Source organism: Ranitomeya variabilis, chromosome 5 (assembly GCF_051348905.1).
Source record: "Ranitomeya variabilis isolate aRanVar5 chromosome 5, aRanVar5.hap1, whole genome shotgun sequence".
NCBI lineage: Eukaryota > Metazoa > Chordata > Amphibia > Anura > Dendrobatidae > Ranitomeya > Ranitomeya variabilis.
Window position 1 is genome coordinate 311,362,830 of NC_135236.1, and position 27,801 is coordinate 311,390,630.

At 42.6% G+C, this 27,801-nt stretch overlaps 1 protein-coding gene across 4 annotated transcripts in view; it reads right to left on the reverse strand.

The window, feature by feature from the left end:
- Window positions 1-27,801, reverse strand: part of USP6NL (USP6 N-terminal like) — a 239,042-nt gene that overhangs the window by 20,545 nt on the left and 190,696 nt on the right. For all 4 annotated transcript variants that reach the window (XM_077264568.1, XM_077264569.1, XM_077264570.1 and 1 more), the window contains 2 exons: window positions 26,022-26,121; window positions 1,331-1,483 (listed from right to left, as the gene is read on the reverse strand). In XM_077264568.1, the coding sequence (XP_077120683.1) occupies window positions 1,331-1,483; window positions 26,022-26,121 (253 nt within the window). The remainder of the gene's footprint in view (window positions 1-1,330; window positions 1,484-26,021; window positions 26,122-27,801) is intronic.

The window sequence follows — 27,801 nt, forward strand, 5'->3', positions numbered from 1 at the left end:
AGTAAGAAGACATAACTTAATATATAACAGGGCTGAAGACTTTGTTAACAACTCTGAACATTAGAGCAATGGTTAGTTTTTTGTACAGTAAGACAGACTCTTGTTCGCTCATATGAGTGAAAAGCAAGTAAAAATATCTTGGAAATGCCTAAATTATCGTCACTGAAAGGGCACCACAAGCTGGTCATACATGCTAGATAATAGTCAGATTGGCGCTGCTTGACTGTTCCCTTTCTGGGTCACAAAGAATCGGGCTTGTTGGATTTTAGCCTGCCCAATTGCCTGTTCCCCCGGTAGATAATTGTAATAAGCTATCTAGCAGTATGTTCTGCGGAACAACTTTTTTTCCTGCTAAACCATCCACTTTCAAAAGCTTTCAGGAGTCAAAAATAAAGCACATCACTAAACATTTCCGTATGTGAAGGCAAACCCTAGCTATACTTGGTTACAGTGGAGGCATATCACGCCATCACCATGGGCTCATTGAGTGAAAGATTGAAATATTAATTGTATTTTATCATTCTCAACAGCAGCCAGTTCTCTAGAGCAGCTGTGTGAAGAGCCGCTTGGTCAATAAGGCTAGAATCACAAAATCAGTTTTTGATGCAGTTTTCTGAGCCAAAGTCAGGAGAGGATGCAAGAGAGGAGAGATAATAAATGGAACAAATGATATGCCTTTTGCTGGATACAGTTTATCTTTGGAGCAAACTGCGACAAAAACTGCTTGAGTGGATGCTGTCTGGCCTCACCAGAACGGGAAAGCATTTCCTAATTTTCCTGGTTTCTCTTTAGGACCATTTAAGTGTGGAAGTGCAAAATATCCAGGGCCTATTCCTTTTTTAGCATTTAAAAGATTATGTAATACTGTTAGAGATCTTAAAGATAAGCTTTACATCTTTGCATTAGCCATAACAGTAGAAATAAAGCTTATTCCATAAAGTAGGAATAAGCATTATGCGGCTTAAAAGTGGTTCACTGGTACACCCACCACTGGAATTTGCTTCCTACACAAGAAGCAATGAAATCATGACAACTAGTGAGCCGACTACAGACGCCACCGAGGCGACTGGTACTTGGGACCTCATAGATTACAGTCCTTCTGAGACTATGAGAATGGCACCGGGAGCGGATTCCAGGGGTGAGTTTGTCTTTTTTCCCCCCTTTCTCTAGGCTGGCTTCCCCCTGTCAAGCTTATAAATATACCACAGAACCCCTTTAAATTAAAAGAAAAAAATATCTACAGAAAAACCATGTTTTTCTAAATTCAAAAGTGAGGGAATCTCTACTTTCACTAGGGACCTAGATCACAAAGACTTGCAAAGTTTCTTACCTGGAGGAGGAAGGTCAAGCTTTGCTCGCCTTAACTCAGTCATTGAGAGTTGCAGTTGTTCAATCACATAGTCATCTTCATAACCGAAATTCTTAGCGAGGCTCTCCTGTAGGAACTCGATTAGATCTTCCATAGTCAGCTTCATTAAGTATTCTAAAGGAAAACACAAAGAGGTTACTTAAGAACAAAACGAGCAGGTAAAGAAAAAGAAGAGAAAATTACTTCATCACATAACAAGCTCCAATAGCTATAAAAGAATCATTACAGCTTTTGGGTTATTAGCATTTACTTATTTATGAATAATTAAACTGGGAACAACAATAGTGTGAAAACCGCTATGCTAAATTATAAAACTTCATTAAAAACGTATGGTTTTATGGAGAGCATATTAATGATGGCTGGCACATCCCAGCTTGTACAGAGCGCCTTGTGAATGCATCCAAGTGTTGATTGTGAGGCCATTCAAAGAAAAAACATAAAAACTCAGCGGACACAAAATGAAAGTCATAATAAATACAGACAAGGAAACATTAACATGGCTAACAAATAAAGAAGGTATAGTCTGTGGGGAACTCACTTTAACCTTATGCAGGGTTTTAATAAAACAAAAATCAGCCCATTAATGCAGGAAATAAAATCAAACCAACAACAATAAGAGCAATAAGAGCATTATTTACCCCTGTCTACCTATCTATATCCGACATTATAAAATAAACTACTTGACAATTACAACAAGGGGAGCAAGGACCCCATAAGGCAGCACTTACAATCTATGATGAAAAAGGTGGGACCAAGATTGACGATTCAGGTTTTCCAAATGGTCCACCTACGTTTATTACAAAAAAAAAAAATAGAGAGAGAGCGCGAGAGTAGTACACAAAGCAAAAAACCTGAAAACAAGGATCCCTAAAATTTAACTTTTAATGACAAGTTAAAAACATATTCAAATTTCATCCGGACACATTAAGGGAATATGGTGTGTACCTACTAAACCCTATAGGGTCACTATACTTAGCCCAGCCTGACAGTGGAGGTAGGCACCCTAAATTTCTGCAGTAGGCGCCCCCACTCCTCGACGGCTCACCCTTGATACGCACGCGCTGTATCTTGAGATCCATAAGTCCGTTAGACCTAAATGAGCAATTGTCCTTTACAAGCTTCATGTAAGTTCACCTGGTGTATATCTGTTGGAAACTTTTTTCTGCCATGTATATTTATACTGTTTTATTGTTCGCCATATTATTTAATGACTTTGGTATTTTTTTTCAGATTATTTGTGCTCTTTTTTCGTTTTTTGTTGGCCTTTTTTGGTATGTTTAATTTTTGCTGTGGTTCTCACTCACCTTTATAACATCTAAGTACACCATAATGTTGTGGTTCTAATCATCCATTGATTCATCACCGTGCGCAGCTTTATTTTTGCTGTGGCAATCAGATGGTATGCACGGATGTGTTTTAAATTGCCGCTATTTAGTCATTCTAAGCCTCATTTGGGCACAAAAACACTGCATTAGTGTGTGGGTAATTATCTTTTAGTGACTATCATGTGTAATTTTATCTGTGATGTGACAATTGCAGTGTATAGTCACTGATGTGCGTTCCATATGGCTACGATTTCGTTATTTCAAGCCTCATTTTGGCACCAAACATTTCCGGTGTTTAGTCTTGGTGGAATGCATTTGCGCCTCACCTCCATCATTTTTCGAGCTGGAACGCACGATACGCTCCACATTGCCATATGACATCATTTCTGGGAACACCACGTGCATCCTGGCCGCAGGTGTTTCACTGATGGTGCCACGATAAGAAGGAGATGGTGAGTGGTTTTCTCCACAGCATTTTCACTATATGTGTGGCTATCATACCCCTGATGAACCCCCGTTATTCCCATGGAGGGGAAACGCGTTGGGCATTGCTTGGGGATGTTGCAGACTCTGAAACCCAAATCAGGCACTATTCAATCATTTATTTTGGGATTCATGGATAATAGGATGATGTATTACGGCAAATAGATGAGTACATAGCTATTTTAAGTATCGTATTGTGCACATTATCTCTCTATTTTGCTGAAAAGATGACTGTGTCTTTGCACTGTGGACTTTAATGCTGCATTAATCCCATTATGGATTATTTTTGATTGTCTGGGGACCACTATATGGTTAATACCGTTTGGACAATGATATATCATTATTGTATCCTGTCTATCCGTATTTTTTTAGATATTTTTTCTTTCAGGGTAATTTTCTTTGAAGGGATGTTGAATAAGTATCAATCTCATTAGTTTATTGTGACGGCAATTGCTGACTAATTTACATTGAGCTATCAATATTTTTTGCATTCTTTACTTTTTTTTTTTCCCATACGGGTGCCGGGTGTATTGGGACATTTATTTTGTCTCTCCACTGTAGGAATTGATAGGGACTTTAGGGTGAGCTGTCGAGGAGTGGGGGCGCCTACTGCAGAAATTTAGGGTGCCTACCTCCACTGTCAGGCAGGGCTAGGTATAGTGACCCTATAGGGTTCAGTAGGTACACACCATATACCCTTAAAATGTGTCCAAATGAAATTTGAATTTGTTTTAACTTGTTCTCATTAAAAGTTAAATTTTAGGGATCCTTGTTTTCAGGTTTTTTGATTTTTCCAGGATTCTACTTTATTGCCATTGGTTTTGTTGTTAGTACACAAAGCAACAAGAGCCAATCAGTATCTTTAAATGCATACATATCAAGTGAATTTGTATATTCAAATGTATGAGATGTGGCCAAGTAATGTAAAAAGGGTTAAACTAAAAGGTAAATAGAAAAAATTGGAGTCCGGCTCAACAGAACTGGATTTTCCTTTTCTTTTTCAAAAGAAATTACAGTGCAAAAGAAAAACGTACATGGTCGACATGACCCAGTCAACGTGTTTCGACTGCACTAGGCAGTCTTACTCATGGCCTGTTGAGCTGGACTCCAATTCTTTCTATTAACCTTGATGTGAGGTCAGGGCGAGGCCAGTGTCTGAGCCCCAGGTGGATGAGCATAGAGCAACTGGGTGAGTTGGTATCAAGTTTCTATAACCTAAACATGTTACATGTAACTTTTTTTGTGCGTCGAGACCGCCATTTTCGACCGCGCATGCGCGGCCGAAACTCCGCCCCCTCCTCCCCGGACCTTGCAATGGGGCAGCGGAAGCGTCGTAAGACTGCTTCCGCTGCCCACGTCGGGCATTTTTTTTCACAGTATGCCTCGGTACCTTGGGCCGACGCAGCGCGACGGCCCCGTACCGACGCTAGTGTGAAAGCAGCCTTAAACCAAAGAGAAGCAGCTCCAGCCATCACATTAGGATTGATATTAGGGGATATTGAGCATGTTTCTCACAACTGATTTTCCAGGTTTGCATCAGTTTGGTGCGCAGTCAACTTTGTGATAATAAGCTTTGTAAAGCATAGACATCACTGGGGAGGGCATAGATATCACTGGGAAGGGGCTGTGGGGCATAGACATCACTGGGGATGGTGGGGCTGCTGCTACTCTGTGCATTTGTGGGCCAGGAGCGCATTGTGCGCTAACTCCACCCATGAAGTATGTCCTCATGCTGGCACTGGACAGCGTGAGGACGTAATCCTTCAACATATGCGCACACACTCGCAGTGCAAGTGAGGGCTTAAAAGACCGGCAGTCGGCAAAATTCAGCTGCCTGCCTAAGCACTGCGGTCCCCGGGAATCTGTCCATGGGCCACAGATATTGTTATTGGGGGCCGCATGCAGCCAGCCGGCTGGAGGTCCACTAGCACTGATCCAAGTTTGTGCGATAGGTGATGTATAGAGGGAAAACCACAAATTATCTAGGACTCGACTCTGAAGCTCCTAAAGGAGTGGTAGATTAAGTTGTTGAAAAATGCCAAATGTCCATCAAGTTCAACCGTGGGATGGGAAAGTAGTATATACACAACCACAGTGCATGATCCAGTCTGACCTACGAGAGCTAATTTTTCTTCCCTCTTTCTTCAACTATGCCTTTTTTTAAATTATCAACAGTTCTCATTCTGACCAGCTTCTGATGTAGACTATACCACAGATTAATATTTCTTATGATAAAGAAATAAAGAAGGCTTGTGTACTATGGAGATGAAACTTTCATTCTGCAGGCGGGAGGAGTGCCCCCATATCTTTTGAAGGGGTTGTACAAGTTACTCATGTTCCGCCTTAAACATCTCCTGTTTTCAGTTTTGTGACTCTTTGTATGTTTCCTAACTCAAGAGAATACTTTCTATTAAACTGAGGCATAGAAGTAAACTGCATATTCTAGTTGAGCACTGAACCTTGGGGTACACCACTTATAACCTGTTCTTATAGAAGGGCATCGTTAATAGGCTGTTAACCTGGATGCTGGGCATCTCCATTGTGTGAACAGCGCCACATACATGTCTTTTATGTGCAGTAATATGCCAAGAAGCCACCCCCTCCATCGGGATTGGTAGGTTGCGAGTGGTTGCCTTATCAGTATTTCTGCACATGTGTTGCCGCCATCTTAACTACATGGGTCTACTGCATCCTGATGGTGCATTTGTTTGGAGTCCTGGGCATGTAAGCATCTCTGCCTTTTTGCTAGTATTTTTTGAATTTTTGAAGGATCTCTAAATCCTCTTTTTGTGATATATTTGTCTAATCAATATTTGATTTATACAAACCACAATATTCATAAACTTCCTATAGGCACTGAACCAACTGACTGCAGATATAAAGTCTCCTTTCAACTCAGGATGTGATTCCTGGGGACAAAGGATACCTCTTCACTTCTCCATCTATGGGTAAACACATGTTCCTTTGTTATCTGGACCTTAAAAAATAGGGATTTTTGTGTACTCACCGTAAAATCCTTTTCTCCGAGCCATTCATTGGGGGACACAGACCGTGGGTGTATGCTGCTGCCACAAGGAGGCTGACACTAAGTGATACAAAGAAAGCTCCTCCACTGCAGTATACACCCCTCTGCTGGCTCTCAGCTAACGAGTTCGGTGCTAAAGCAGTAGGAGATCAATAACATATAAGTGTATAGTATGTCAAATCATATATGAGAGTATAGCACGTCAAATTATATATGTTATAATAACAGGGTGGGAGCTGTGTCCCCCAATGAATGGCTCGGAGAAAAGGATTTTACGGTGAGTACACAAAAATCCCTATTTCTCCTTCGCCTCATTGGGGGACACAGACCGTGGGACGTCCCAAAGCAGTCCCTGGGTGGGAACATCATAAGATCAGGCCCTGTGTCACCGCTAGTTACAAGTGCGCCACCGCGGCCTGCAGAGTCTGCCTGCCCAGACTCATGTCTACGGAAGTCCTGGAAGTATAGTGCTTCAAGGGTGCATGCGGACTGGATGAACACGCGAAGCTTACAGACGTGCTTTGTTGACGCCTGGTGTCTGGAACCCAAGAAACCTCGACTGATCGAATGGAATGAAAAAAGGCTGAAGTCTAACAAGGAAGGACTTCTGGATGTAAAGAATCCACCAGGCTAACATGGCTGAAGAAAAAACGACTAAGGCCTTCCTGAAAAAAGCGCCAAGAAGCCCAAATGAAGGAATCCATCCTCTCGAAGGATGCCGTCCTTAGCAAGTAACCACTCAGGGCTCTCACATTGTCCAGGGTATGGGAAACCCATTTCGTTTTGTGGACTGGAGCCGAAAGAGATAAGGGAAGAACGATACCCTCGTAACAGTGGAAGTACGATACCACCTTGGTAACAATGTATGGGGACGGCTTGAGGACAACCTTGCCTAGATGGTATGAAAGAAAAAAGATCTGAAGGAACAAAGTGGACAGCTCCGAAGACCCGTCTGAATTGACTTGGACAGTGTAGATTTCCCAGGACAACTGGGGCCTTCCTGTTTCTTAAAGACCTTTGGAGCTAGTGAAAGAGGCGAGATGGAGCTGGTATCCCAGAAGAACCAGAGTATGCACTGTGATGGCTTTTGGGTCTCGAGTCTGGACCATGAACTCAAGTGCATTTGCGTTCAGTCTGGACGCCATCCGATCTACATCTGGAGTGCTCCAGTGAAGGCAGATATGTTGGAAGACTTCCGGATGAAGTTCCCACTCACTTGAGGTGAGACACTGGCGGCTGAGGAAGAAAAAACTGCCGCATAGAGTTCTACTCCTAGGATGAGAACTGCCGAGATCACCGAGTGATAGATCTCGGCCCATGAGAGAGTGTGAGGTACGTATGTGAAGGTGCCTGACCGCGGGTACCTGCTAGATAATAGAGGTATTGCATAGCCATGATAATATCCAACTGAATTTGGATGGGGAGACCTGCCAGAGGGCCTTGGGCCTGCTGTAAGAGCAGAGGTATCGTTGGGACCCCAAGAAAAAAAGGGATCGGGACGCTGGATTCCTGCGATAACCAGAGGCCTTGAGCAGTGTGGTGATGCTCTGTAGTCACTACCAACCACTGAACCGGGAGAAGGGATCTCCCCCGGACGAGAAGGATGCTCAGAGATTACCCTCTGGAAACCTGTTTGACCTGCAGAAAAAAACAAGAGGAGCGAAGGGAACTGTCTCCATTGCTATTATCCCACCTAAGGATCCTCACAGCAAATCGGAAGGAATGAGGGCAGGTACGGACCGGGGCTGAAAATCAGCCCTGTCTTGAGAACCCGCTTCTGTTAAAGACGTAGCAGAAGAGATAGCCCACGACCAGACAGGCCGTTCTGGCATTTGCCAGAATTGCCGGATGGTCATTCAGACTCAGAATGTGGGGATGAGTGACCAGGAGCAGGGGGCTCCCTGTTGAAGGACCACGGGCTTGTCTCAAGGGAGGATTCCAACCCTCTGGGGGTGTCCAGGATCATCCTTAATAACGATAGATGCCGGGCTGGAAATGAGGAAGTCCTGTCTAAATCTATCCGCCAGCCCAAGTGAGGAAGGGCATCATAAAGTATATATAGATGGGCTCAGCGAAATCCTGGAAGAACGGCTGGAAGTTGACCAGATAGGGGAGGACGGCCACGCACACAGAATGCCAGAGGGACATGACTGCCACCATGATAATGGCGAACACTCTGGGAGCAGTAGCAAAGCCGAAAGTTAAGGTCGTGACTTGTGAAGGTAAGCATCCCGAATGTCGATGGATGCCAGAAAAAAAACTCCACCTTTTCCCATTGAAGTGATGGCCGAGTGGAAGAACTCTATCCAAGAAGGACCTTTTTGAGGCTCGTTAGAAGTTAGCGGTCCAGAATCGGTCTTACTTTTCGGTCCTTTTTTGGAACCAAGATCCCTTAGATCTAGACTGTCCTAGACAACCCTTCAACTGTTGGTTGGATCTATAGGACACATGCGATCCTTTGTTCCTAGGTAGGGAACACCCACTCCCACACAGCGACCACTCTGTAGGGGCGTGATGTCACAGGGTTTTTGGGTTTTTTTTCGGAACGCCGAGTATGCCTCCGTTCTCTGATCCATAAAGCCCTTCTGAATGAAATGGCATTCACTGCAGATGGCGCAGCGCAACTAGCTGCATTGAAAGAGGCGTGCACCACAAAGCCTCCCACTCACAGGATTTGATTGGCCAGCTGTACTGTCTCCGGAAAGAGAGAGAACTAATCTGAATCAAATAAATATAGACCAAACGCTGGAACCATCAGTAACAAAAGTAACACAGACTAAACACCCTGTGGTGGGGTGTATAGCATATTTACATAGGACACTCCTATGTGTTGCGGACAGTACTCCAAATTTTTTCTGTTATTGTGAAGCAAGGTAGCTAAGGTCTCCGGCCAGTTGACCATTGGTCTGGCAACCCGTGCGGGCTAAGAAAAGGTAATGCGCTGAACTCGATGCCACAAGATAGAACGAGTCATTGTCTGACAGTCCATGGTATTTTTAACAGATGACCCATTGGGCAGGGATACTGGTAGGTATACCACAGAAGTTAAGCTGCCTGGTAGCAAAATGCGCGGCTGCATCCGCCATGGTGAGGAAACAAGCCATCTCCTGAGTTGCTGCCGTCATTGAACGTGCAGAGATAAAAAGATGAACTCTCAATCCACCAGCCCCTTAACAGGGAGGTGGAGAGGAATCGTCCGTCACCACGCATTGTCCGTTAAATAGTGGTGATGCAGAGGGGAACTGCTCGGACATCAAAAGGAGGGTATCTGTACATCCACAGAGTTCAAGTCCCCGGGAGGACCGGGTTGGCATTAGGCCCTGCTCATTTGACGATGGTGTGAGGAGATCGGTGTCCTTTGAAGGACCCGTCGCCCAGAGTACACGTGGGAATGACACTGTATGTGCTCATTTCATGATGATGTGAGGAGATCGGTGTCCTTTGAAGGACCCGTCGCTCAGAGTAGACATGGAGGCGACACTCCATGTGCTCATTTGATGATGGTGTGAGGAGATCGGTGTCCTTTGAAGGACCCGTCGCCCTTAAAAAAAAACATTTAAGCCAGGCATGACATCTGGTGTCGCTTAAAGAGGCTTCTGTTTCTAGAGCAAGACCATTTACGATTGCTCATGGTAAGGCCAGAATCCTGGACTCCCATGCTGTGTAAACACCAGTGTTTTCCACTGCGCTACTATGGTGCTCGCCAGTGAATCGCTTATCCGGACGCTCGCTGTCCAGGAAAAAAGGGAAAATGCACTACTAGGGAGTTTATCTCCGTTTGGAGAAAATGATCTAGAGCAGAACCATAGTCCTTGTGAATCGACAGATTGTTGATGGCCAAAATAGGCGAATCCAGCTTGTGCTGAGGCTTTTGAGAGTCCAGATGCAAGGTCATCTCCGATTCAAATGCGAAGTTTAGTTCCCAGCAAATCATTGGTGAGGAAAATCGAGAAGCGAAGCTCCCGTTTTCTAGACGCCTGTACATTTAGAATATTTGTGGCCTGCTAGCCGACGGCCCCCGTGTAGGAAGGGATCCATCTGTATTGGTCCTGCGAGCACTCCGAACCACAGCGGGTTCAAATAGGGGTACAATCTCTTGGTCAGAGAAGCCATGGATTGCGGCAGTGGCGAACTCAGAGGAACTAGGTATTCTGGGAGAAAAGACTGGGATCGGCGGCGGAGGAAGGCTCCTGCGCTCATTTGAACTAAATACTCTGACCGGCTTCGGGCTGGTTATGAGCATTTTAGACCATGCTGGTGATGTGCATCTAAGACCAGGAAATAAAGGCACAGGACCAGCAAGACCAATGAATGCTGATCATGGACCCTTAAGACCAAGGAATGCTGGTCATGTACCTATGACCAGGGGTTAATGGTCTAGAGCCTTTAAGACTAGCTCTAGGACCAGGGAATACTGGACATAGCGCTCATGCTGCCGGATGTGTCTTTAGGTAGCCTGTATGATGGTTGTAGTTTTTTAATCCATTATCCACCTCTGCTGTCGGAGGGGGTTGTGGGGAAAAAAGAGCGAGGGGAGGGATGGAGCTGCGTCTCCCTACCTGGTTCCCGAATCCCCTGTCGGCGTTGGATTAGATTCTCCAGTGCTGAAAACACCGCCGGGACCAATGCAGCAGCCGCTTCCGGATGTACACCGCTCGTGCCCGGAAGCGGCAGGAGGATGAACATGGCCGCCGAGAATATGGGGTGTTCTCGTCCTGAGCGAGAAGCGCCTGAATAAGGGGGGTGGAGCCTTAACGCGCGGCCTAGCACGGGAGTAGACTCCAGGTTGCGGCCTACACGAAGCCGGGGGCTAAATTTTTGGTGCCGGCCAGAGCCGAGCGAGAAAGAAGGGTAAAAGACCCGTCGCTTGGAAAAAAAAACGTGCGCAGAGCCCTCCAGCCGCTCAAATCCCAGCACTTACCTAGGAATCTGCTGCAAGGCAGAGTATGCAGCTCTGTTCAGCAGGTCATTAAGAAGGTATCCTCTGCTGTCGCTGCTGTTTGGACGGTGCAGGGATAGAGAAAAAACCCTCAATCCATCGTCCCTTTAGCAGGGAGGAGGAGAGGAACCGTCCGCCTCCTTGTACCATCCGCTTTTAATAGTGGTGGTGCAGTGGGGGCTGCTCGGACGCCACGCTGGAAAGTGCCTCTGGACAGCCGAGGGTACAACCTGATGGGCAGGGCTGAATGTCCGGCAATAGGCCTGGCTGCAGAAGAGGATACTGGAGGTGACACCAGTGCTCGTCTGATAAGGAAGGGGGGAGATGAGTGCCCTTGAAGAGGCCCGTCGCCCCTAGAATCAGCTCAGGCAGTGGCTTCCCACGTCGCAGGAGAGGATACGGAGAGGTAAAACTCCCGTGCTCACCTGTTGATGGTTCGGGGAGATCAGAACATGAAAGAATCCGTCGCCCCATTCGTCCGTTATAAAAGGTAAAAAGGTAAAAGTAAAGAGTTCTTTGGGTCTGAATAGCAGACCCGTCCGTGTGCCTCCTACGGACACTAAGCAAGAACTGGTTAGCTGAGAGCCAGCAGAGGGTGTATACTGCAGAGGAGGAGCTAACTTTCTTTGTATCACTTAGTGTCAGCCTCCTAGTGGCAGCAGCATACACCCATACACCCACGGTCTGTGTCCCCCAATGAGGCGAAGGAGAAAAGTTATTTCTTGTTTAATTACCTGTACTCTGTAGGGAGTTTTGCCTAGTTTTGTCACTTCTCAGATAGATCGTATATATGCAGGCAGCACTCCAATATTTACCAAAAAATAAAGAGAACTTTATTTTTTGGTAAATATTGGAGTGCTGCCTGCTTTTTAACTTGTATATTTTGGGGCAAATTACGGATAATTCTGTTTATATAGTGTGCTGTTCCATAATATATTTATTGATTAGGTATAGCTAAGTGACAAAAGCAAGTAAGACTCCCTACAGCGTACAGGTAATTAAACAGGAAAGATTATACATTTATAATCTATATCTATATACATACATACATACATACACACAATAAAACTGCTAAGTAGGAATTGCACATAACCTTGGGCGCATATTCTCTGTGTCCAGTAGAGCTCATACTTTATTGATCTTGTAAAGGGAATATGTATATTCAATTCTGGATAGTTAAGAAAGCACAAAGTTGCAATCTTCTTACTCCTCATTTGAGGCAGAATATAAAATACTGGCAAAGCAGTTAATGCATATAATAAAATGGGAATAAAAAGGCTGCATATTTCATCAAACACAAGAGCGTCTTTGAGATAATTATGGGTAATTTAGTGTGAGCTCTTTTAACCATTTATAAAGACTCTGAATTATGCAGGTGCTTTTTAGCCACAATTTATTCCATGGAGAACAAACTAAACTGTTCAAAGTGAATGGATAAGACCAATTTCAAGAAGAGGAAAATAAAGCTAAAAACTTGCCTACGGCCTAATCACATACCACTACATTGTAAGATGCAGGTTCACCTGTAAAAGTAGTAAAGATTTTATCTCTTCCCAACATCTGCTTTACATGTCCAACATTCCTGCATATTGCTGTGCATGGTACAGCATGATTATCAACGTGGCTCGGAAGCAGAGCAGGCTTCATCAGCTGAGGGGGTCATCGGTATATCATAGCTGACAACCTACTGCAATGGCTACAACTGGTGGTAGCACCAACTGCAGCCGTTTAACCTCTTGCATAGTTTTAATATTAATATTACAATCTCGCTGGTTAGTTGAGCGACAGTGCTTTCTTCTTATTATATAGCACTGGGTATTTACAATTGCCCATTCTGCCTTTCTACCCAGCTAATTCTTTTTTCTCTGCTCTATGTAGTAACAGGAAGTCCCTTGTCCCTGCATTTATCATCCCCATCTTTAACTCCTGATACAGCTGCTCCACTCCTCCCCCAGCGAATTTTGCAGTGACAGATTCATGGGAGTGCTTCTTTCAAGAGAATCTGCCGACATTATATGAGTATGCAGGTCATAGGAAACTGAATAAAATATTACATCTTTTGCACCTGTGATCAGAAATCTAATTTCAGAGAAATACTCGTTTTTCTTAATATGTAAATGAGCTGTTAAGATTTATGGGCTGAACACCCATCTCCCTGAGAATCTAAGTCCAGAGCTTATTTTAACCTCTTAACCACCAGAGGTATTTTTGTTTTTGCATTTTCATTTTTCGCTCCCCTTTTTTGCAGAGCCATAACTTTTTTATTTTTTGGTCAAAATGGCCATGTGAGGGCTTGTTTTTTGAGGGATGAGTTGTACTTTTTAACGACACCATTGGTTTTAACATATTGTGTACTGGAAAACTGGAAAAAAAATTCCAAGTGCAGAGAAATTGCAAAAGAAGTGCAATCCCCATGTTGTTTTTTTTACCATGTTCATTAAATGCTAAAACTGACCTGCCATTATGATTCTCCAGGTCATTACGAGCTCAGACACCAAACATGTCTAGGTTTTTTTTTTTATGTAAGTGGTGAAAAAAAAATTCAAAAGTTTGTTAAAAAAATAAAATAAAACAAATTGCACCGTTTTCCGATACCCATAGTGTCTCCATTTTTCGTGATCTCGGGTTAAGTGAGGGCTTTCTTTCTGCGTGCCGAGCTGACGTTTTTAATACCATAGAATGTAAGTCCGCAAGGACAGGGTCCTCTCCCCTCTGTACCAGTCTGTCACTGTAAACCTGTTTACTGTAAACTATATCTATAACTCTGTATGTAACCCCTTTCTCATGTACAGCACCATGGAATTAATGGTGCTATATAAATAAATAATAATAATAAATACCATTTTGGTGCAGATACGATCTTTTAATTGCCAGTTATTGCATTTTTTGCAATACTGCAGCAACCAAAAAAACGTAATTCTGGCGTTTTGACTTTTTTTTCTGGTTACGCCGTTAAACAAGCGGGTTATTTTTTTATACTGATAGATCGGGCGATTCTGAACGCGATGGAACCAAATATGTGTGTGTTAATTTTTTTTTTTTTACTATTTTATTTTGAATTTGGCGAAAGAAGGGGGGTGATTTGAAATGTTATTACATTTTTAATATAATTTTTTTTTTTTTTTGTGGAGACTAGAAGCTGCAGTTGTCCGATTGGCTCTGCTACATATAGGCAATGATCAGATCACCTGTATGTAGCAGAAATGCTCACTTATTGTGAGCGCCCACCACCAGGCTGCACTCAATCTAGCTATGACAGCCATAGACGTCTGCTGGAGACCTCTGGTTGTCATGCCAACCCATCGGTGACCCGTAATCTCGTGACGAGGTCATCGATGGGCAGGATTTCCGGCATGCTTCCTGGAAGCACGAGTTAAATACCGCTGTCAGATTGACAGCGGCATTTAACGGGTTAACAGCCACGTGTGGATAGTGATTCCACCTGCGGCTGTTGCGGGTATTTGTCAGCTGTATATATCAGCTGACATGGGCCCGGAAAAGTGCAGGTTCAGCGCCGGAGCCTGCACCAAACAGGGGAACTATTAAGCCTGATGTCGGAAAGGGGTTAAATAAAAGGTGGGCAAGATACATGCGTGGGACTTGTAATGACCGACAGTCTGCTCTCCTAATCTACATGTCTCACACTACTAACGCCCCTTTCGTTTTAAATAAGATTTGGAGCTAGACTTATGCACATCTGTGCCCGTTCTATAGATATTGACAGTCAATTAACATATTAAGAAACGTGTATTCCTCTGCAAAAGAAAGATATCCTTTTGCAGATATTTTATCTTTCTATGGCCTGCATGCTCATATACACGACTGAGGATAGTTGATCCTGACAGATGCCCCTTAATCCTATTGGCACCCTGTGGGGTTCTAATGGTTGCCATAGTATGCCTAGCAATTACCTCAAGTTCAGCCAGTGGTAGCCTTCAATAGTCTGCAATACAGGAGTTTGAACGAAGTGATGCACGAGCAGAACACAACGACCCTCTACATTGCTTAATGGCAGATATTAAGTACAGCGCTTTAGCTCCAGCTGAAGTGCAGCACTATGCAGCGACCATTATGCAATGCACGGAGTGCTGTTGTGTTCTGCTCGTACATCGCTTAGTACTGGCTGTTGACTGACAGCTGGCTATTTGTCATTTCTGAGATGGGGGGGTGGTGGAGATTTGGGTGGTTGTACTGTTTTGGCACCTCAAATGATCTGCAAGTGCGACATGGTGTTCACAACATCTCCAAAAGTCAAACAGCCACTCTCCCTTCTAGGACATGCCGTTTGCCCATATTCTAACTGCATATGTGGCATTGTCGATTTCAGAAGAAATTGATTAACACATTTTCGAGTATTTTTTTTCTCAGTTTGTGAAAATGAAAAATTTTAGTCTAAATCAACATTTCAGTAGGAAGAATCTAATTTTTCCACTCTACTTTGCAGTAATTGCCATGGAGCACATAAAGGGTTAATGATATTTCTGAATGTATTTTTAATACTTAAATGGAAAACCCTCAAGTCACTTTAAAACTGAAAAACTATGTAAAAGAATACACTTTGAAAGTTTATTGAAAAATTGGTATCAAACTTTTAACCTAAAATTCTGTAGACAAATGGGAAATGTTATTTATTAACTACTTTGTGTTGTATGACTTATAAGGGCAAAATTTCAAAAAAAGAAAAATTGCAAGTTATACAACACTTACACTTGTTAAGATATGTTTCAATATAAAAGAAAATGTTATCAACCTTAATTTACCACTGTAATGTAGTAAAGTATATGCAAAAAAAACCAGTTCAGGATGACTGATTGGAAGGAGCATTTTAAAGTTACGGTAATACTTTACCACAATGTGAGACCCATCTAGATTAAAGAATGCAGATCTGTCAAGGCGGTCAAAACTGGCTTTGGTGCTAACGAGTTAAATAGCACCTGACCGTTGATACATGTTGCCCAATTAAACTCAGCCAGGTATGTTCGATTCTGAAACGCTGCAAGCTTCAGGCAAAAACCTACTAGAATAGCCGCCGGACTGAGCCATGCTGTAAACTAGTCAGACAAGCGGGTCCCCTGGCTGCCCTGAATTGAAAGATCTCTGCCTATATGCCCACATAGGCAGAGACCGGTCAATCAGGACAACGGGCAGGGAGAGAGACAGGCTGAAGAGTTTCAGAGTCAAACATACCGGGCTGAGTTCATACGGCCAATGTCGGATACAAGCTGCCCAATGAATGGGCACCATGTATCAGCTGTCAGGTTCACTTTAAAGAGAACCTCTCCGGTGAGTCACAAGGCCAGAACCACAAATTATGTGTATGACTGACAGGTTTCTCCCCATGTGTGCACTCAAAGGATGAGAATTGGGGCAAGGAGAAGCCGGCAGGGACATAATGCCATGATTAGTCATTTTTACTACTTCATTCCCAGCCCATGTTTTAAACGAAGTATTCTCTGAAAAGCTGCAAAATTTCAGAGTTAAGCATACAAAATTTTAATAACTAGGCCTGTCGCCGCTTCATGCTGCTCGTGGTTCAGACACAATGGATCATCTAACAGGATACCTTTATCTCAATGCACCAATATGCTGGTCATATTGTGAGGGGGTTAAGCCTTACCTCCCCTCTTGCACAGGACAGACAATACAGAAAAAATAGTTGGATGCAGGAGGGAATGAAAGGGTTTGTCCTTTTACAGACAGAAGGATAACTAGAGTTCGTGAAAAACTTTAGATGAGGGATAGTGGAGGCTGGGAGATTTTATGGAGATGCAGCAATTACTTCCTCTCTCCAGACTAACAGCTTTTCCAGATTAGCTCTGGCTGTTAGAAGGTTAATGTAGGCAGTTTCTGAGACGGGTATAGAGCTGACTGCGGCTCCAGCACAGCTGACCTCCTGGACATTTTCTCTGGCAACGTTATCAGATAGCTTTTCCTGCGGCGCCCGCTGCACGGGTTCTGCTAGGTTTGAGCTGCTCCACTCAAGAAGCTAAGCAGCTCTCCTTCATACAGTGCCCGCTCCATCAATGAGAAGAAGCTGCTTATTTTTAATGAAAGGGGGCGTTAGCAGAGTGAGACATGTAGATCAGGAGAGCAGACTGTCAGTCATTACAGGTCTCATCACTGGTAACCCAACCCTTTATTTAAAATAAGCTCTGGAGGCAGATCAGCGTCTGGTCCAGAGATCGTAACTTATTTACATATCAGAAAAACTTGGTATCATTTGTCCTACATGCCCATATAGACGGATAAGGAGGGTTGATCCTACTGACAGATTTCCGGTAAGACCGGAACCTCACAATGAACCACTGCCAATTGTAAGATAAAGCAACAGCATTGTGGACTCTGAACAAGGTCAGGGCACAGAACTCGGAAAATTACCATTTTATAGTTCAGCAGTTACTTAGAATACATTGCATAAAGAGGACTGCTCTGATTAAATCATTTTTCTATAATCACTCCCTTTGATGAAACAGCAATGGTGCAGATCTGGATAACACTTCATTGAAGAAAATTGCTCACGGCATTACACACACATGTACTTGTCATAATCAATGTACTCGCTGTCCCTTAATAATGGTTAGGCAATGCCCAGAAGACATGGGGCTTTTTACATGGAGATGAAATGGCCTGCAGTCTCCGAGAGTCATGAATAAACACATCTTAAAGTTTCAGCTTTTTGTGATGTAATCTTCCCCTTTACAGCATAGGAAGAGCATGCATATTTCAGGAGTGAGAGCAATGCACCATTTGTTCTTGACATACATCACACAATTGTCTCTCTCCGACTATATTAGAAATGGTAATTTCACTTCACAGCGGCTCCGGGATCACACTTGTATAAACTGATTCCCTGAGAGGCTGATAATAGCTGAACTAAAACTACATACGACTTAGTGGAAGAATAGTAATGCACATTACTGCGCACTTACTAATATTCACATACATTTTATGATCTCCATGGATCACTAAATATACATAAATCCTATATAGCTAAACACATATATTGGTTAGCCTTATTGAAATGGCACCATCTGGACAAATTACAATAAAACAGAACCTTGTTTCAAGAAATATTAAATCATAATGGGCCAGGACAACTGTTATAAGGGTACGTTCACACAGGACTTTTTTGCTGCTTTTTTTTGCTGCTTTTTTTTATGCTAATTTTCAGCTGCTTTTTACAGTACCAGTAAAGCCTATGAGATTTCAGAAATCTCATGCACACACGTTGGTTTTTTGTTTGATCAGTTTTTTCTGCTTTGCTGCTTTTTTTGGACATAGGGCATGTCACTTCTTTCAGCGTTTTTGCTGCGTTTTTGCAGCGTTTTTTCACCCATTGACTTGAATGGGTGATGAAAAAAACGCTGCAAAAACGCTGAAAAAACGCATGTAGCATTATTTGCTGCTTTTTTTGTGCAGAAAATCATGGCCAGCAGGAAGGGATCTCACAGCCAAGAGCTTAGGGGTGTGGTTAGTGAGGTGTGAAGAGCCATTGTGAGGTGTGAAGAGCCATTGTGAGGTGTCCTGATTGTGATCTATTGTGAGGGAGTTCCTGGTAGTGAGGTGTGAAGAGCCATTGTGAGCCATTGTCAGGTGTGGAGAGCCATTGTGAGGTGTCCTGATTGTGATCTATTGTGAGGGAGTTCCTGGTAGTGAGGTGTGAAGAGCCATTGTGAGCCATTGTCAGGTGTGAAGAGCCATTGTGAGGTGTCCTTTTCTAACAAATTAAATGACCAGGTAGTAGGTAAATACCTGCTTGCTTGAGTACTAACTGAGTGTCTTTGGTGTAGTCATCAAACATGTTTGATTCACCATATACCACAAAAAAAGCATGAAAAAAACGCACCAAAAACGCACAAAAAACGCACCCAAAAAACGCACCAAAAACGCACCTATAAACAGCTGAAAATTAGCATAAAAAAAAGCAGCAAAAAAAAAGCAGCAAAAAAGTCCTGTGTGAACGTACCCTAAGGGTTTTTTTAACTGCAGGAAACTGACTCCCAAATCCTGTAAAATACATGAAAAATACCCACAAACAGGTACACACCACCCTTCCTAGGTCTAGTGACTGCTCTCCATGGCCGCTCCAGTCCCAGTGCTTTGGATGCATAGCGCTGATCACATTGACTGTGCACAACCCCGCAGTAACCAGTAACCGATTGGCTGCAGCAGTGATCTGTAACGCCAACATGACGCTACCGTTGCAGCCAAGACATTGAGGCAAGAGCAGAGACTAAAAGATGTCCCTGGACTCTGGGGGGGCGAGTAACTCCTGTGTTTGTGATTTTATGAATCTCTACAGCTTGGAGTCCCCTTTTCTGAAAGAGTAAAATGTATTTAATACATTGCAAAAAAAGTCCAGTGGTAGACCACTTTTTTTAAAGAAATGTTCCAAAATTAACCCCTACCCAATTAAGTCAGTTTTTACCTTCCTGGCCAGGTTTTTAAAACTCATCTTGTACCAATTTATGTTGGAATGCTACTACGTATCTCAGTGATTGAGACTGTATTTGTGACATCCTATTTTAGGTTTGTGATCAATATAGGCTGATATGAATTTGCGTTCAAATATGCACAGCACCAGAGGCCCCACACTGCAGAAGAGGAGCCGCCGCCCCACAGCACAGCAGCCGCCGCTCCCAGCACAGAGACCCCACGCTGCAGCGCTACGATAAGGTAATGGGGGATACTCACTTTCCTGTGAGACGCCCCCTCGTCGTCATCAGGACCACTCCCCCCCCCCCACCCACCATATACACCCGGCGTACAAGGCGACTCCCGGCGTATAAGACGACCCCCGACTTTTAAGAAGATTTTCAGGGGTTAAAAAGTCGTCTTATACGCCGGAAAATACGGTATATATATATATACATATATATATATATATATATATATATATATATATATATATATATATATATATATATATATATATATATATATATATATATATATATATATATATATATATATATACACATATATATATATATATTTTACAGACCAAAAGTTTGGGGACACCTTCTCATTTAAAATTTTTTCTGTATTTTCATGACTATGAAAATTGTACATTCACACTGAAGGCATCAAAGCTATGAATTAACACATGTGGAGTTCTATACTTAACAAAAAAGTGTAACGAAAAAGTGTGAAACAACTGAAGTTATGTCTTATATTCTAGGTTCTTCAAAGTTGCCACCTTTTGCTTTGATGACTGCTTTCCACACTCTTGGCATTCTCTTGATGAGCTTCAAGAGGTAGTCACCGGGAATGGTCTTCCAACAATCTTGAAGGAGTTCCCAGAGATGCTTAGCACTTATTGGCCCTTTTGTCTTCACTCTGCGGTCCAGCTCACCCCAAACCATCTTGATTGGGTTCAGGTCTGGTGACTGTGGAGGCCAGGTCATCTGGCGTAGCACCCCATCACTCTCCTTCTTGGTCAAATAGCCCTTTCATAGCCTGGAGGTGTGTTTGGGGTCATTGTCCCGTTTAAAAATAAATGATGGTCCAACTAAACGCAAACCGGATGGAATAGCATGCCGCTGCAAGATGCTGTGGTAGCCATGCTGGTTCAGTATGCCTTCAATTTTAAATAAATCCCCAACAGTGTCATGCTTCACGGTGGGAACCAGGCATGTAGAGTCCATCCGTTCACCTTTTCTGCATCGCACAAAGACACGGTGGTTGGAACCAAAGATCTGAAATTTGGACTCATCAGACCACAGATTTCCACTGGTCTAATGTCCATTCCTTGTGTTCTTTAGCCAAAACAAGTCTCTTCTGCTTGTTGCCTGTCCTTAACAGTGGTTTCCTAGCAGCTATTTTACCATGAAGGCCTGCTGCACAAAGTCTCCTCTTAACAGTTGTTGTAGAGATGTGTCTGCTGCTAGAACTCTGTGTGGCATTGACCTGGTCTCTAATCTGAGCTGCTGTTAACCTGCGATTTCTGAGGCTGGTGACTTGGATAAACTTATCCTCAGAAGCAGAGGTGACTCTTGGTCTTCCTTTCCTGGGGCGGTCCTCATGTGAGCCAGTTTCTTTGTAGCGCTTGATGGTTTTTGCCACGGCATTTGGGGACACTTTCAAAGTTTTCCCAATTTTTCGGACTGACTGACCTTCATTTCTTAAAGTAATGATGGCCACTCATTTTTCTTTACTTAGCTGCTTTTTTCTTGCCATAATACAATTTCTAACAGTCTATTCAGTAGGACTATCAGCTGTGTATCCACCAGAATTCTGCTCAACACAACTGATGGTCCCAACCCCATTTATAAGGCAAGAAATCCCACTTATTAAACCTGACAGGGCACACCTGTGAAGTGAAAACCATTCCCGGTGACTACCTCTTGAAGCTCATCAAAAGAATGCCAAGAGTGTGCAAAGCAGTCATCAAAGCAAAAGGTGGCTACTTTGAAGAACCTAGAATATAAGACACAATTTCAGTTGTTTCACACTTTTCTGTTAAGTATATAATTCCACATGTGTTAATTCATAGTTTTGATGCCTTCAGTGTGAATGTACAATTTTCATAGTCATGAAAATACAGAAAAATCTTTAAATGAGAAGGTGTGTCCAAACTTTTGGTCTGTACTGTAAATAATTTTTTGGAATAACATAGTACAACTAACACAAATGTAGATTAAAAAGGAGATGTTAAAACAGAGGTGAGCTACACACTGTGGTAGCAATTATATTATTGAGTAGGTGCAAACGATGTATATATGAACCATAGCTCATCTTGAGATTTATTTTACCATTGCTGTAATATTTTGGTGTACATGTATTTTTTATACACTAAATGGGATATGGTTCACATCTACAGTGGGTACGGAAAGTATTCAGACGCCTTTAAATTTTTCACTCTCTCATTGTAGCCATTTGGTAAATTCAAAAAAGTTCATTTTCTCATTAGGGTATGTGCACACTTTCAGGATTTTTCGCGATAAAAACGCTATAAAAACGCATACATATGCATCATATAATTTAGAATGCATTCTGCAATCTTTGTGCACATGATGCGTTTTTTTCCACGAAAAAAACGCATCGCGGTAAAATAAAGCAGCATGTTCATTAATTTTGCAGATTTTGGGCGTTTATTCCGCTATTTAATGCATTGAGAAAAACCACGAAAAAAACTGCACAAAAAAATGCATGTGAATGTCTGGCAGAAATGTCCGGTTTTTGTCAGGAAATTTCTGCAAGAAATCCTGACGTGTGCACATAGCCTTAATGTAAACTTTGCACCCCATCTTGACTGAAAAAAAAACAAATGTAGAAATGTTTGCAAATTTATAAAAAAAAAAAAAAAAAAAAACTGAAATATCACATGGTCATACGTATTCAGACCCTTTATTCAAAATTAAAAGGGGTCTGAATACTTTCCGTACCTACTGTACATTGGTAGCAATTAGATGATACAGTAGATGCGCAGTGTGTTTTTCACCTCTGTTTTAACAACATCTTTTTGGTCTATAATTGTAGTAGTTGTACTGTATGTTATTTAATAAAATTAGAAATTTTATTAATCTTGACCATCTAAATCCTACACTCTGTAAGGAGTATGACTTGGTTAGGAGTGCCTTCTATAATAAGATCCATTTATAGATTTCTACTAATGTTTTGTTGGGTTCGTGTGTCAGTGTTTTCCACCAGTGTGTCATCAGTGTTTTCTACGGACACAAAGAAAAAAAATAAAAAAGCTCCTCCTATCCTTTGTAGAGTTAAATACATATAGCAAACGGATAGCATACAGATGCCATCTATGTGCAGTACGTGCTTTCACCTACCCATAGACTTGTCATGACCAGTGATGAGCGAGTATACTTGTTGCTCAGGTTTTCCCAAGTATTTGTTAGTGTTCGGAGATTTAGTTTTCATCCCGGCAGCAGAATGATTTACAGCTATTAGCCAGCTTGAGTACATGTGGGGATTCCCTAGCAACCAGGCAACCCCCACATGTACTTAGGCTGGGTAGTAGCTGTAAATCATTCAGCTGAGGCGATGAAAACTAAATCTCCGAACACTAACAAATACTCGGAGGACGCCCGAGCAACGAGTATATTCGCTCATCACTAGTAATGACCCTTTTCATCAATGCTGCCGAAAAAAAAAAATGGGTACGACTCCATGTAGTTGGCATAAACACACAGTCCACGAAAAACACGGACATGTGAATAGCACCAAAGATTATAAGGGTGTTGTAACCGTGAAAAAAAAAGGATAAAATACGTACGGGATACATTCAAAACACTTAAGTCTGAATGAGGATGAAGTGATTTTTTCTTCAAAATGATTGGCCCACGAAATACACTCATCACTTTAAACAGAATGGGTAATAGATATATGATCACAAGAGGTCCCATCACCAGTACACCTATAGATAAAAAGGGCTTTGCATCCTGGTCTGAAGGAGAGTGAATGGAGCGGATGTCATGACTAGAGCGGTTATACACGTACGACTATCGCTACATTTATAACTCCTCCAGAATGAGATGTCAGGACTAGTGTTGAGCGATACCATCCGATACTTGAAAGTATCGGTATCGGAAAGTATCGGCCGATACCGGCAAAGTATCGGATCTAATCCGATACCGATACCCGATACCAATACAAGTCAATGGGACTCAAGTATCGGACGGTATCCCTGATGGTTCCCAGGGTCTGAAGGAGAGGAAACTCTCCTTCAGGCCCTGGGATCCATATTAATGTGTAAAATAAAGAATTAAAATAAAAAATATTGCTATACTCACCTCTCCGACGCAGCCTGGACCTCACCGAGGGAACCGGCAGCGTTCTTTGCGTAAAATGCGCGCTTTTACTTCCTTCCGTGACGTCACGGCCTGTGATTGGTCGCGTGCCGCCCATGTGGCCGTGACGCGACCAATCACAGCAAGCCGTGACGTAATTTTCAGTTCCTCAATGCCTAATTCTAGGCATTCATGATTTTAAAATTACGTTCCGGCTTGTGATTGGTCGCGTCGCGGTCACATGGGCGACGCGACCAATCACAAGCCGTGACGTCACGGGAGGCAGGAGACGCGCGCATTTTTAAAATTACGTCACGGCTTGTGATTGGTTGCGTGCCGCCCATGTGACTGCGACACGACCAATCACAGCAAGCCGTGACGTAATTTCAGGTCCTGAATGCAGAAATAGGCATCAGGACCTGAAATTACGTCACGGCTTGCTGTGATTGGTCGCGTCGCGGTCACATGGGCGGCACGCAACCAATCACAAGCCGTGACGTAATTTTAAAAATGCGCGCGTCTCCTGCCTCCCGTGACGTCACGGCTTGTGATTGGTCGCGTCGCCCATGTGACCGCGACGCGACCAATCACAAGCCGGAACGTAATTTTAAAATCATGAATGCCTAGAATTAGGCATTGAGGACCTGAAAATTACGTCACGGCTTGCTGTGATTGGTCGCGTCGCGGCCACATGGGCGGCACGCGACCAATCACAAGCCGTGACGTCACGGAAGGAAGTAAAAGCGCGCATTTTAAGCAAACAACGCTGCCGGTTCCCTCGGTGAGGTCCAGGCTGCGTCGGAGAGGTGAGTATAGCAATATTTTTTATTTTAATTCTTTATTTTACACATTAATGTTGTTTCGATACCGATACCACAAAAGTATCGGATCTCGGTATCGGAATTCCGATACCCGCAAGTATCGGCCAATACCCGATACTTGCGGTATCGGAATGCTCAACACTAGTCAGGACCCCTATTCTATGCCTTACAGACTTCTGCAATCATATATTTATCACCTAACTTCTGCATAGGGTATCAGAAAACTCCTATAAGGCCAGAATAGAAAAAAGCCTTTTAGAATTAAATCTGCTTTACTGGAACCCCTTTCTGAAGCCTGAACTCAGTAGGACAATTTGGTTATGCAACAAATCTTCACAATCATTGGTGGTTTGATTGCAGCACAATGGCTCAGTGGTTAGCACGGTTGCCTTGCTGCACTTGGATCACAGACTTGAATCTAACAAAGGATAACATCTACATGCAGTTTGCATGTTCTTACAATAATTTCAGGTCGTTTCCTCCCGTTCATCAAAAACACTTTTTCGCTGATATGAAAAAAAAGTAGATCTAGAAACAGAAATGGCTCTGCTACCTCTATCTACTCAGGACCTAGTAAATAAATACATCGTGACTCTGGAGGTCTCGCTCAGTAGCTGTTGGCAGCACACTCCTCTATAGACTGGCAGCATTGGCAGGAAGAAACTGCAATCTGCTAACTATTGGAATCCTTGAGGGAGAGTGAGCACAGAGAAAATACATGCCAAACCATCAAAAATCGTGCTAAATAACAGCCCACAGAAAGAAGATGATTGCTATGTGACATTAAGCTAAGAAATGAGGATATATTATGAACAATTTCTGAATTGAAGCAAACTAAGGAGCAGATTCATTAAGATTGGTGGCGTGCATGGTCACCCTACACCAGTCTTGCTGGGGTAGAAGGAGCCAAATTCTTTAAGAGAACCCAATATGCAATGATTTTGCCACTTCTGAGTGGCGTGCACCATGGCACAAATGCTACTCCAGTGAGGGACTGGTGTACAAAATGCTGGCACTTTTGATGAAATTGACGAGCAGGCATGGTCACGTTCCCAGCCCGCCCAAGCTCCTCTCCAGCTCCGCACATTTCAGCAAAACTTATTCTAACCGACCTGAAAATGCCAAAAATTGCAAAAAAGTTGCATACTTCCCAGTTGCGTAAAAAAACCTGAGACTTTTCAAAGCATTAAAGCCAGTTTTTGTGGCATAAAAGCTTAATGGGCCCCAATGTGTCATTGTACACTTCTCTTTTGATCAAGGTAACACGTGAAGCCGTCAACTGCAAAATGGTTTACAATTAAAAAATTACTTACTTTTATGAAGTTTCAATATTGTGTAGGACATTGTAGTAAGAACTCTGTCACCTTCAAGAACGTAAATGTCCCATATCCTCAGGTTTAGGGTGAAAGGAGTCTATATAGGTGAAAATTATAAGGTTTATTCAACTCGTACACAAACATGGCTTAATGGTCACTTAAATTCTATAAGACTCACAAATCTGCAAGAAAAGGGTAGAAAGGCAATGTAAAAAAGTGATAAAAGAAAAAGAGGGGCCCTCTTCACTTAAAGTGAGCTACAACACCAGTACAGTCACCATCAAAAGTACAAAGCTGTGACTGGCAAACAAAAAGATTTACTGCAAGGCTACAGCCACTTCAGTCAGATAATGAGCCACAGTCTAGAGTTATCACAACCTCTAAATCTGATACAGATGGCCAAATTTAAAGAAGGACTCCCATCACGTTTTTATCCTCTTAATATATTGCAATCATCATATTATATAGTACTGTGCGCTTACAATTGCTCATTTTGCCTTTCTACCCAGCTAATTCTTATCTTTTCTCTGCTCTATGTAGAAACAGGAAGTCTTTGTCCCTGCATTTAACATTCCAAAAAAAACACACTGATAGGGATTCTAGATTGTGAGGCCCATCGGGGACAGCGATGATAATGTGTACATACTATAAAGCGCTGCAGAATATGTTAGCGCTATATAAAAATAAAGATTATTATTATTATTCCCCTTTTGAACTCCTGACCCAGCTGCTCTGCTCCTCCGCCCGTCAGGGAAATTTGCAGTGACTCATAACTCATACAACTCAAGTAACTCATAACTAACCTCCTGTTTCAACAAAGTTTAGCAGGATTCAGCTACTCCATTTTTAATCATGTGATATCATAGACCTAATGAAAAACAGAATTAGCTGCGTAGAAAGGCAAAATGAGCAATTGTAAGCAAACAGTGCTATCTAATATGACTGGAATATATTAAGATAAAAATTTGGATAAGAGAGCTTCTTTATCACTAGCTATCAATATTATTTTCCAAAAGGGAGTTGTGCCACTGAAAACATCAAGAAAGGCCAATAACCATTAGTCTCAAACACCCCCCGAGGCTATCCTTACAAATGTGAAACCTGTCAGCGTGGCTGTGATATTACATTTTAATCTTGAGCAGCAGTTTCTCTATACAAATCACTCTAGTGATGCAGACATACCGCATACAACAGTGTGACTACATTGCCTATCAGTTCATACTGCTCTAACTGCGTGACCATAGAGCCACCGATGGGCTCTTAGCCTACTGGATCAGTAATTTGGCCCACTTATCTTTATCCACCATTTCATGGAGAAATAGATGACTAGAATAGAGATCGATGCCATTATTTGTGAAGGAGTGAAACGAACTAGTGGCAATTTGTGATCAGTGCAAAAACTACTTGCACCAAAATGGTGAATAATCATTTTGTTTCCATATGAGCACGATCCTATTCCTATTAATAGCTTTGCATGATGCACACTGGGTGTTGCATCAAGGTACACTTGTGTCTTTACATGCTGCAAGTCAGATGAGGCAGGAGAGCATCCTTGAAGGTACACTCTCTAACAAAGCCCCATCTCTAGGCAAGCATTACAATCTTTTGTGAATTCAACAAGGGTATAATTAGAATTTTGCATATGAATAAGCTTTTGAAATCCCCATGAATGGAAAGACAAATGTATACATGAAAAAAGGAACCTATTTTTTCTTTATTTCAAGAAGCTTTGAATAATATGCTGGTGATTAGAAAGCTTGTGTTCAAGTTATATTAA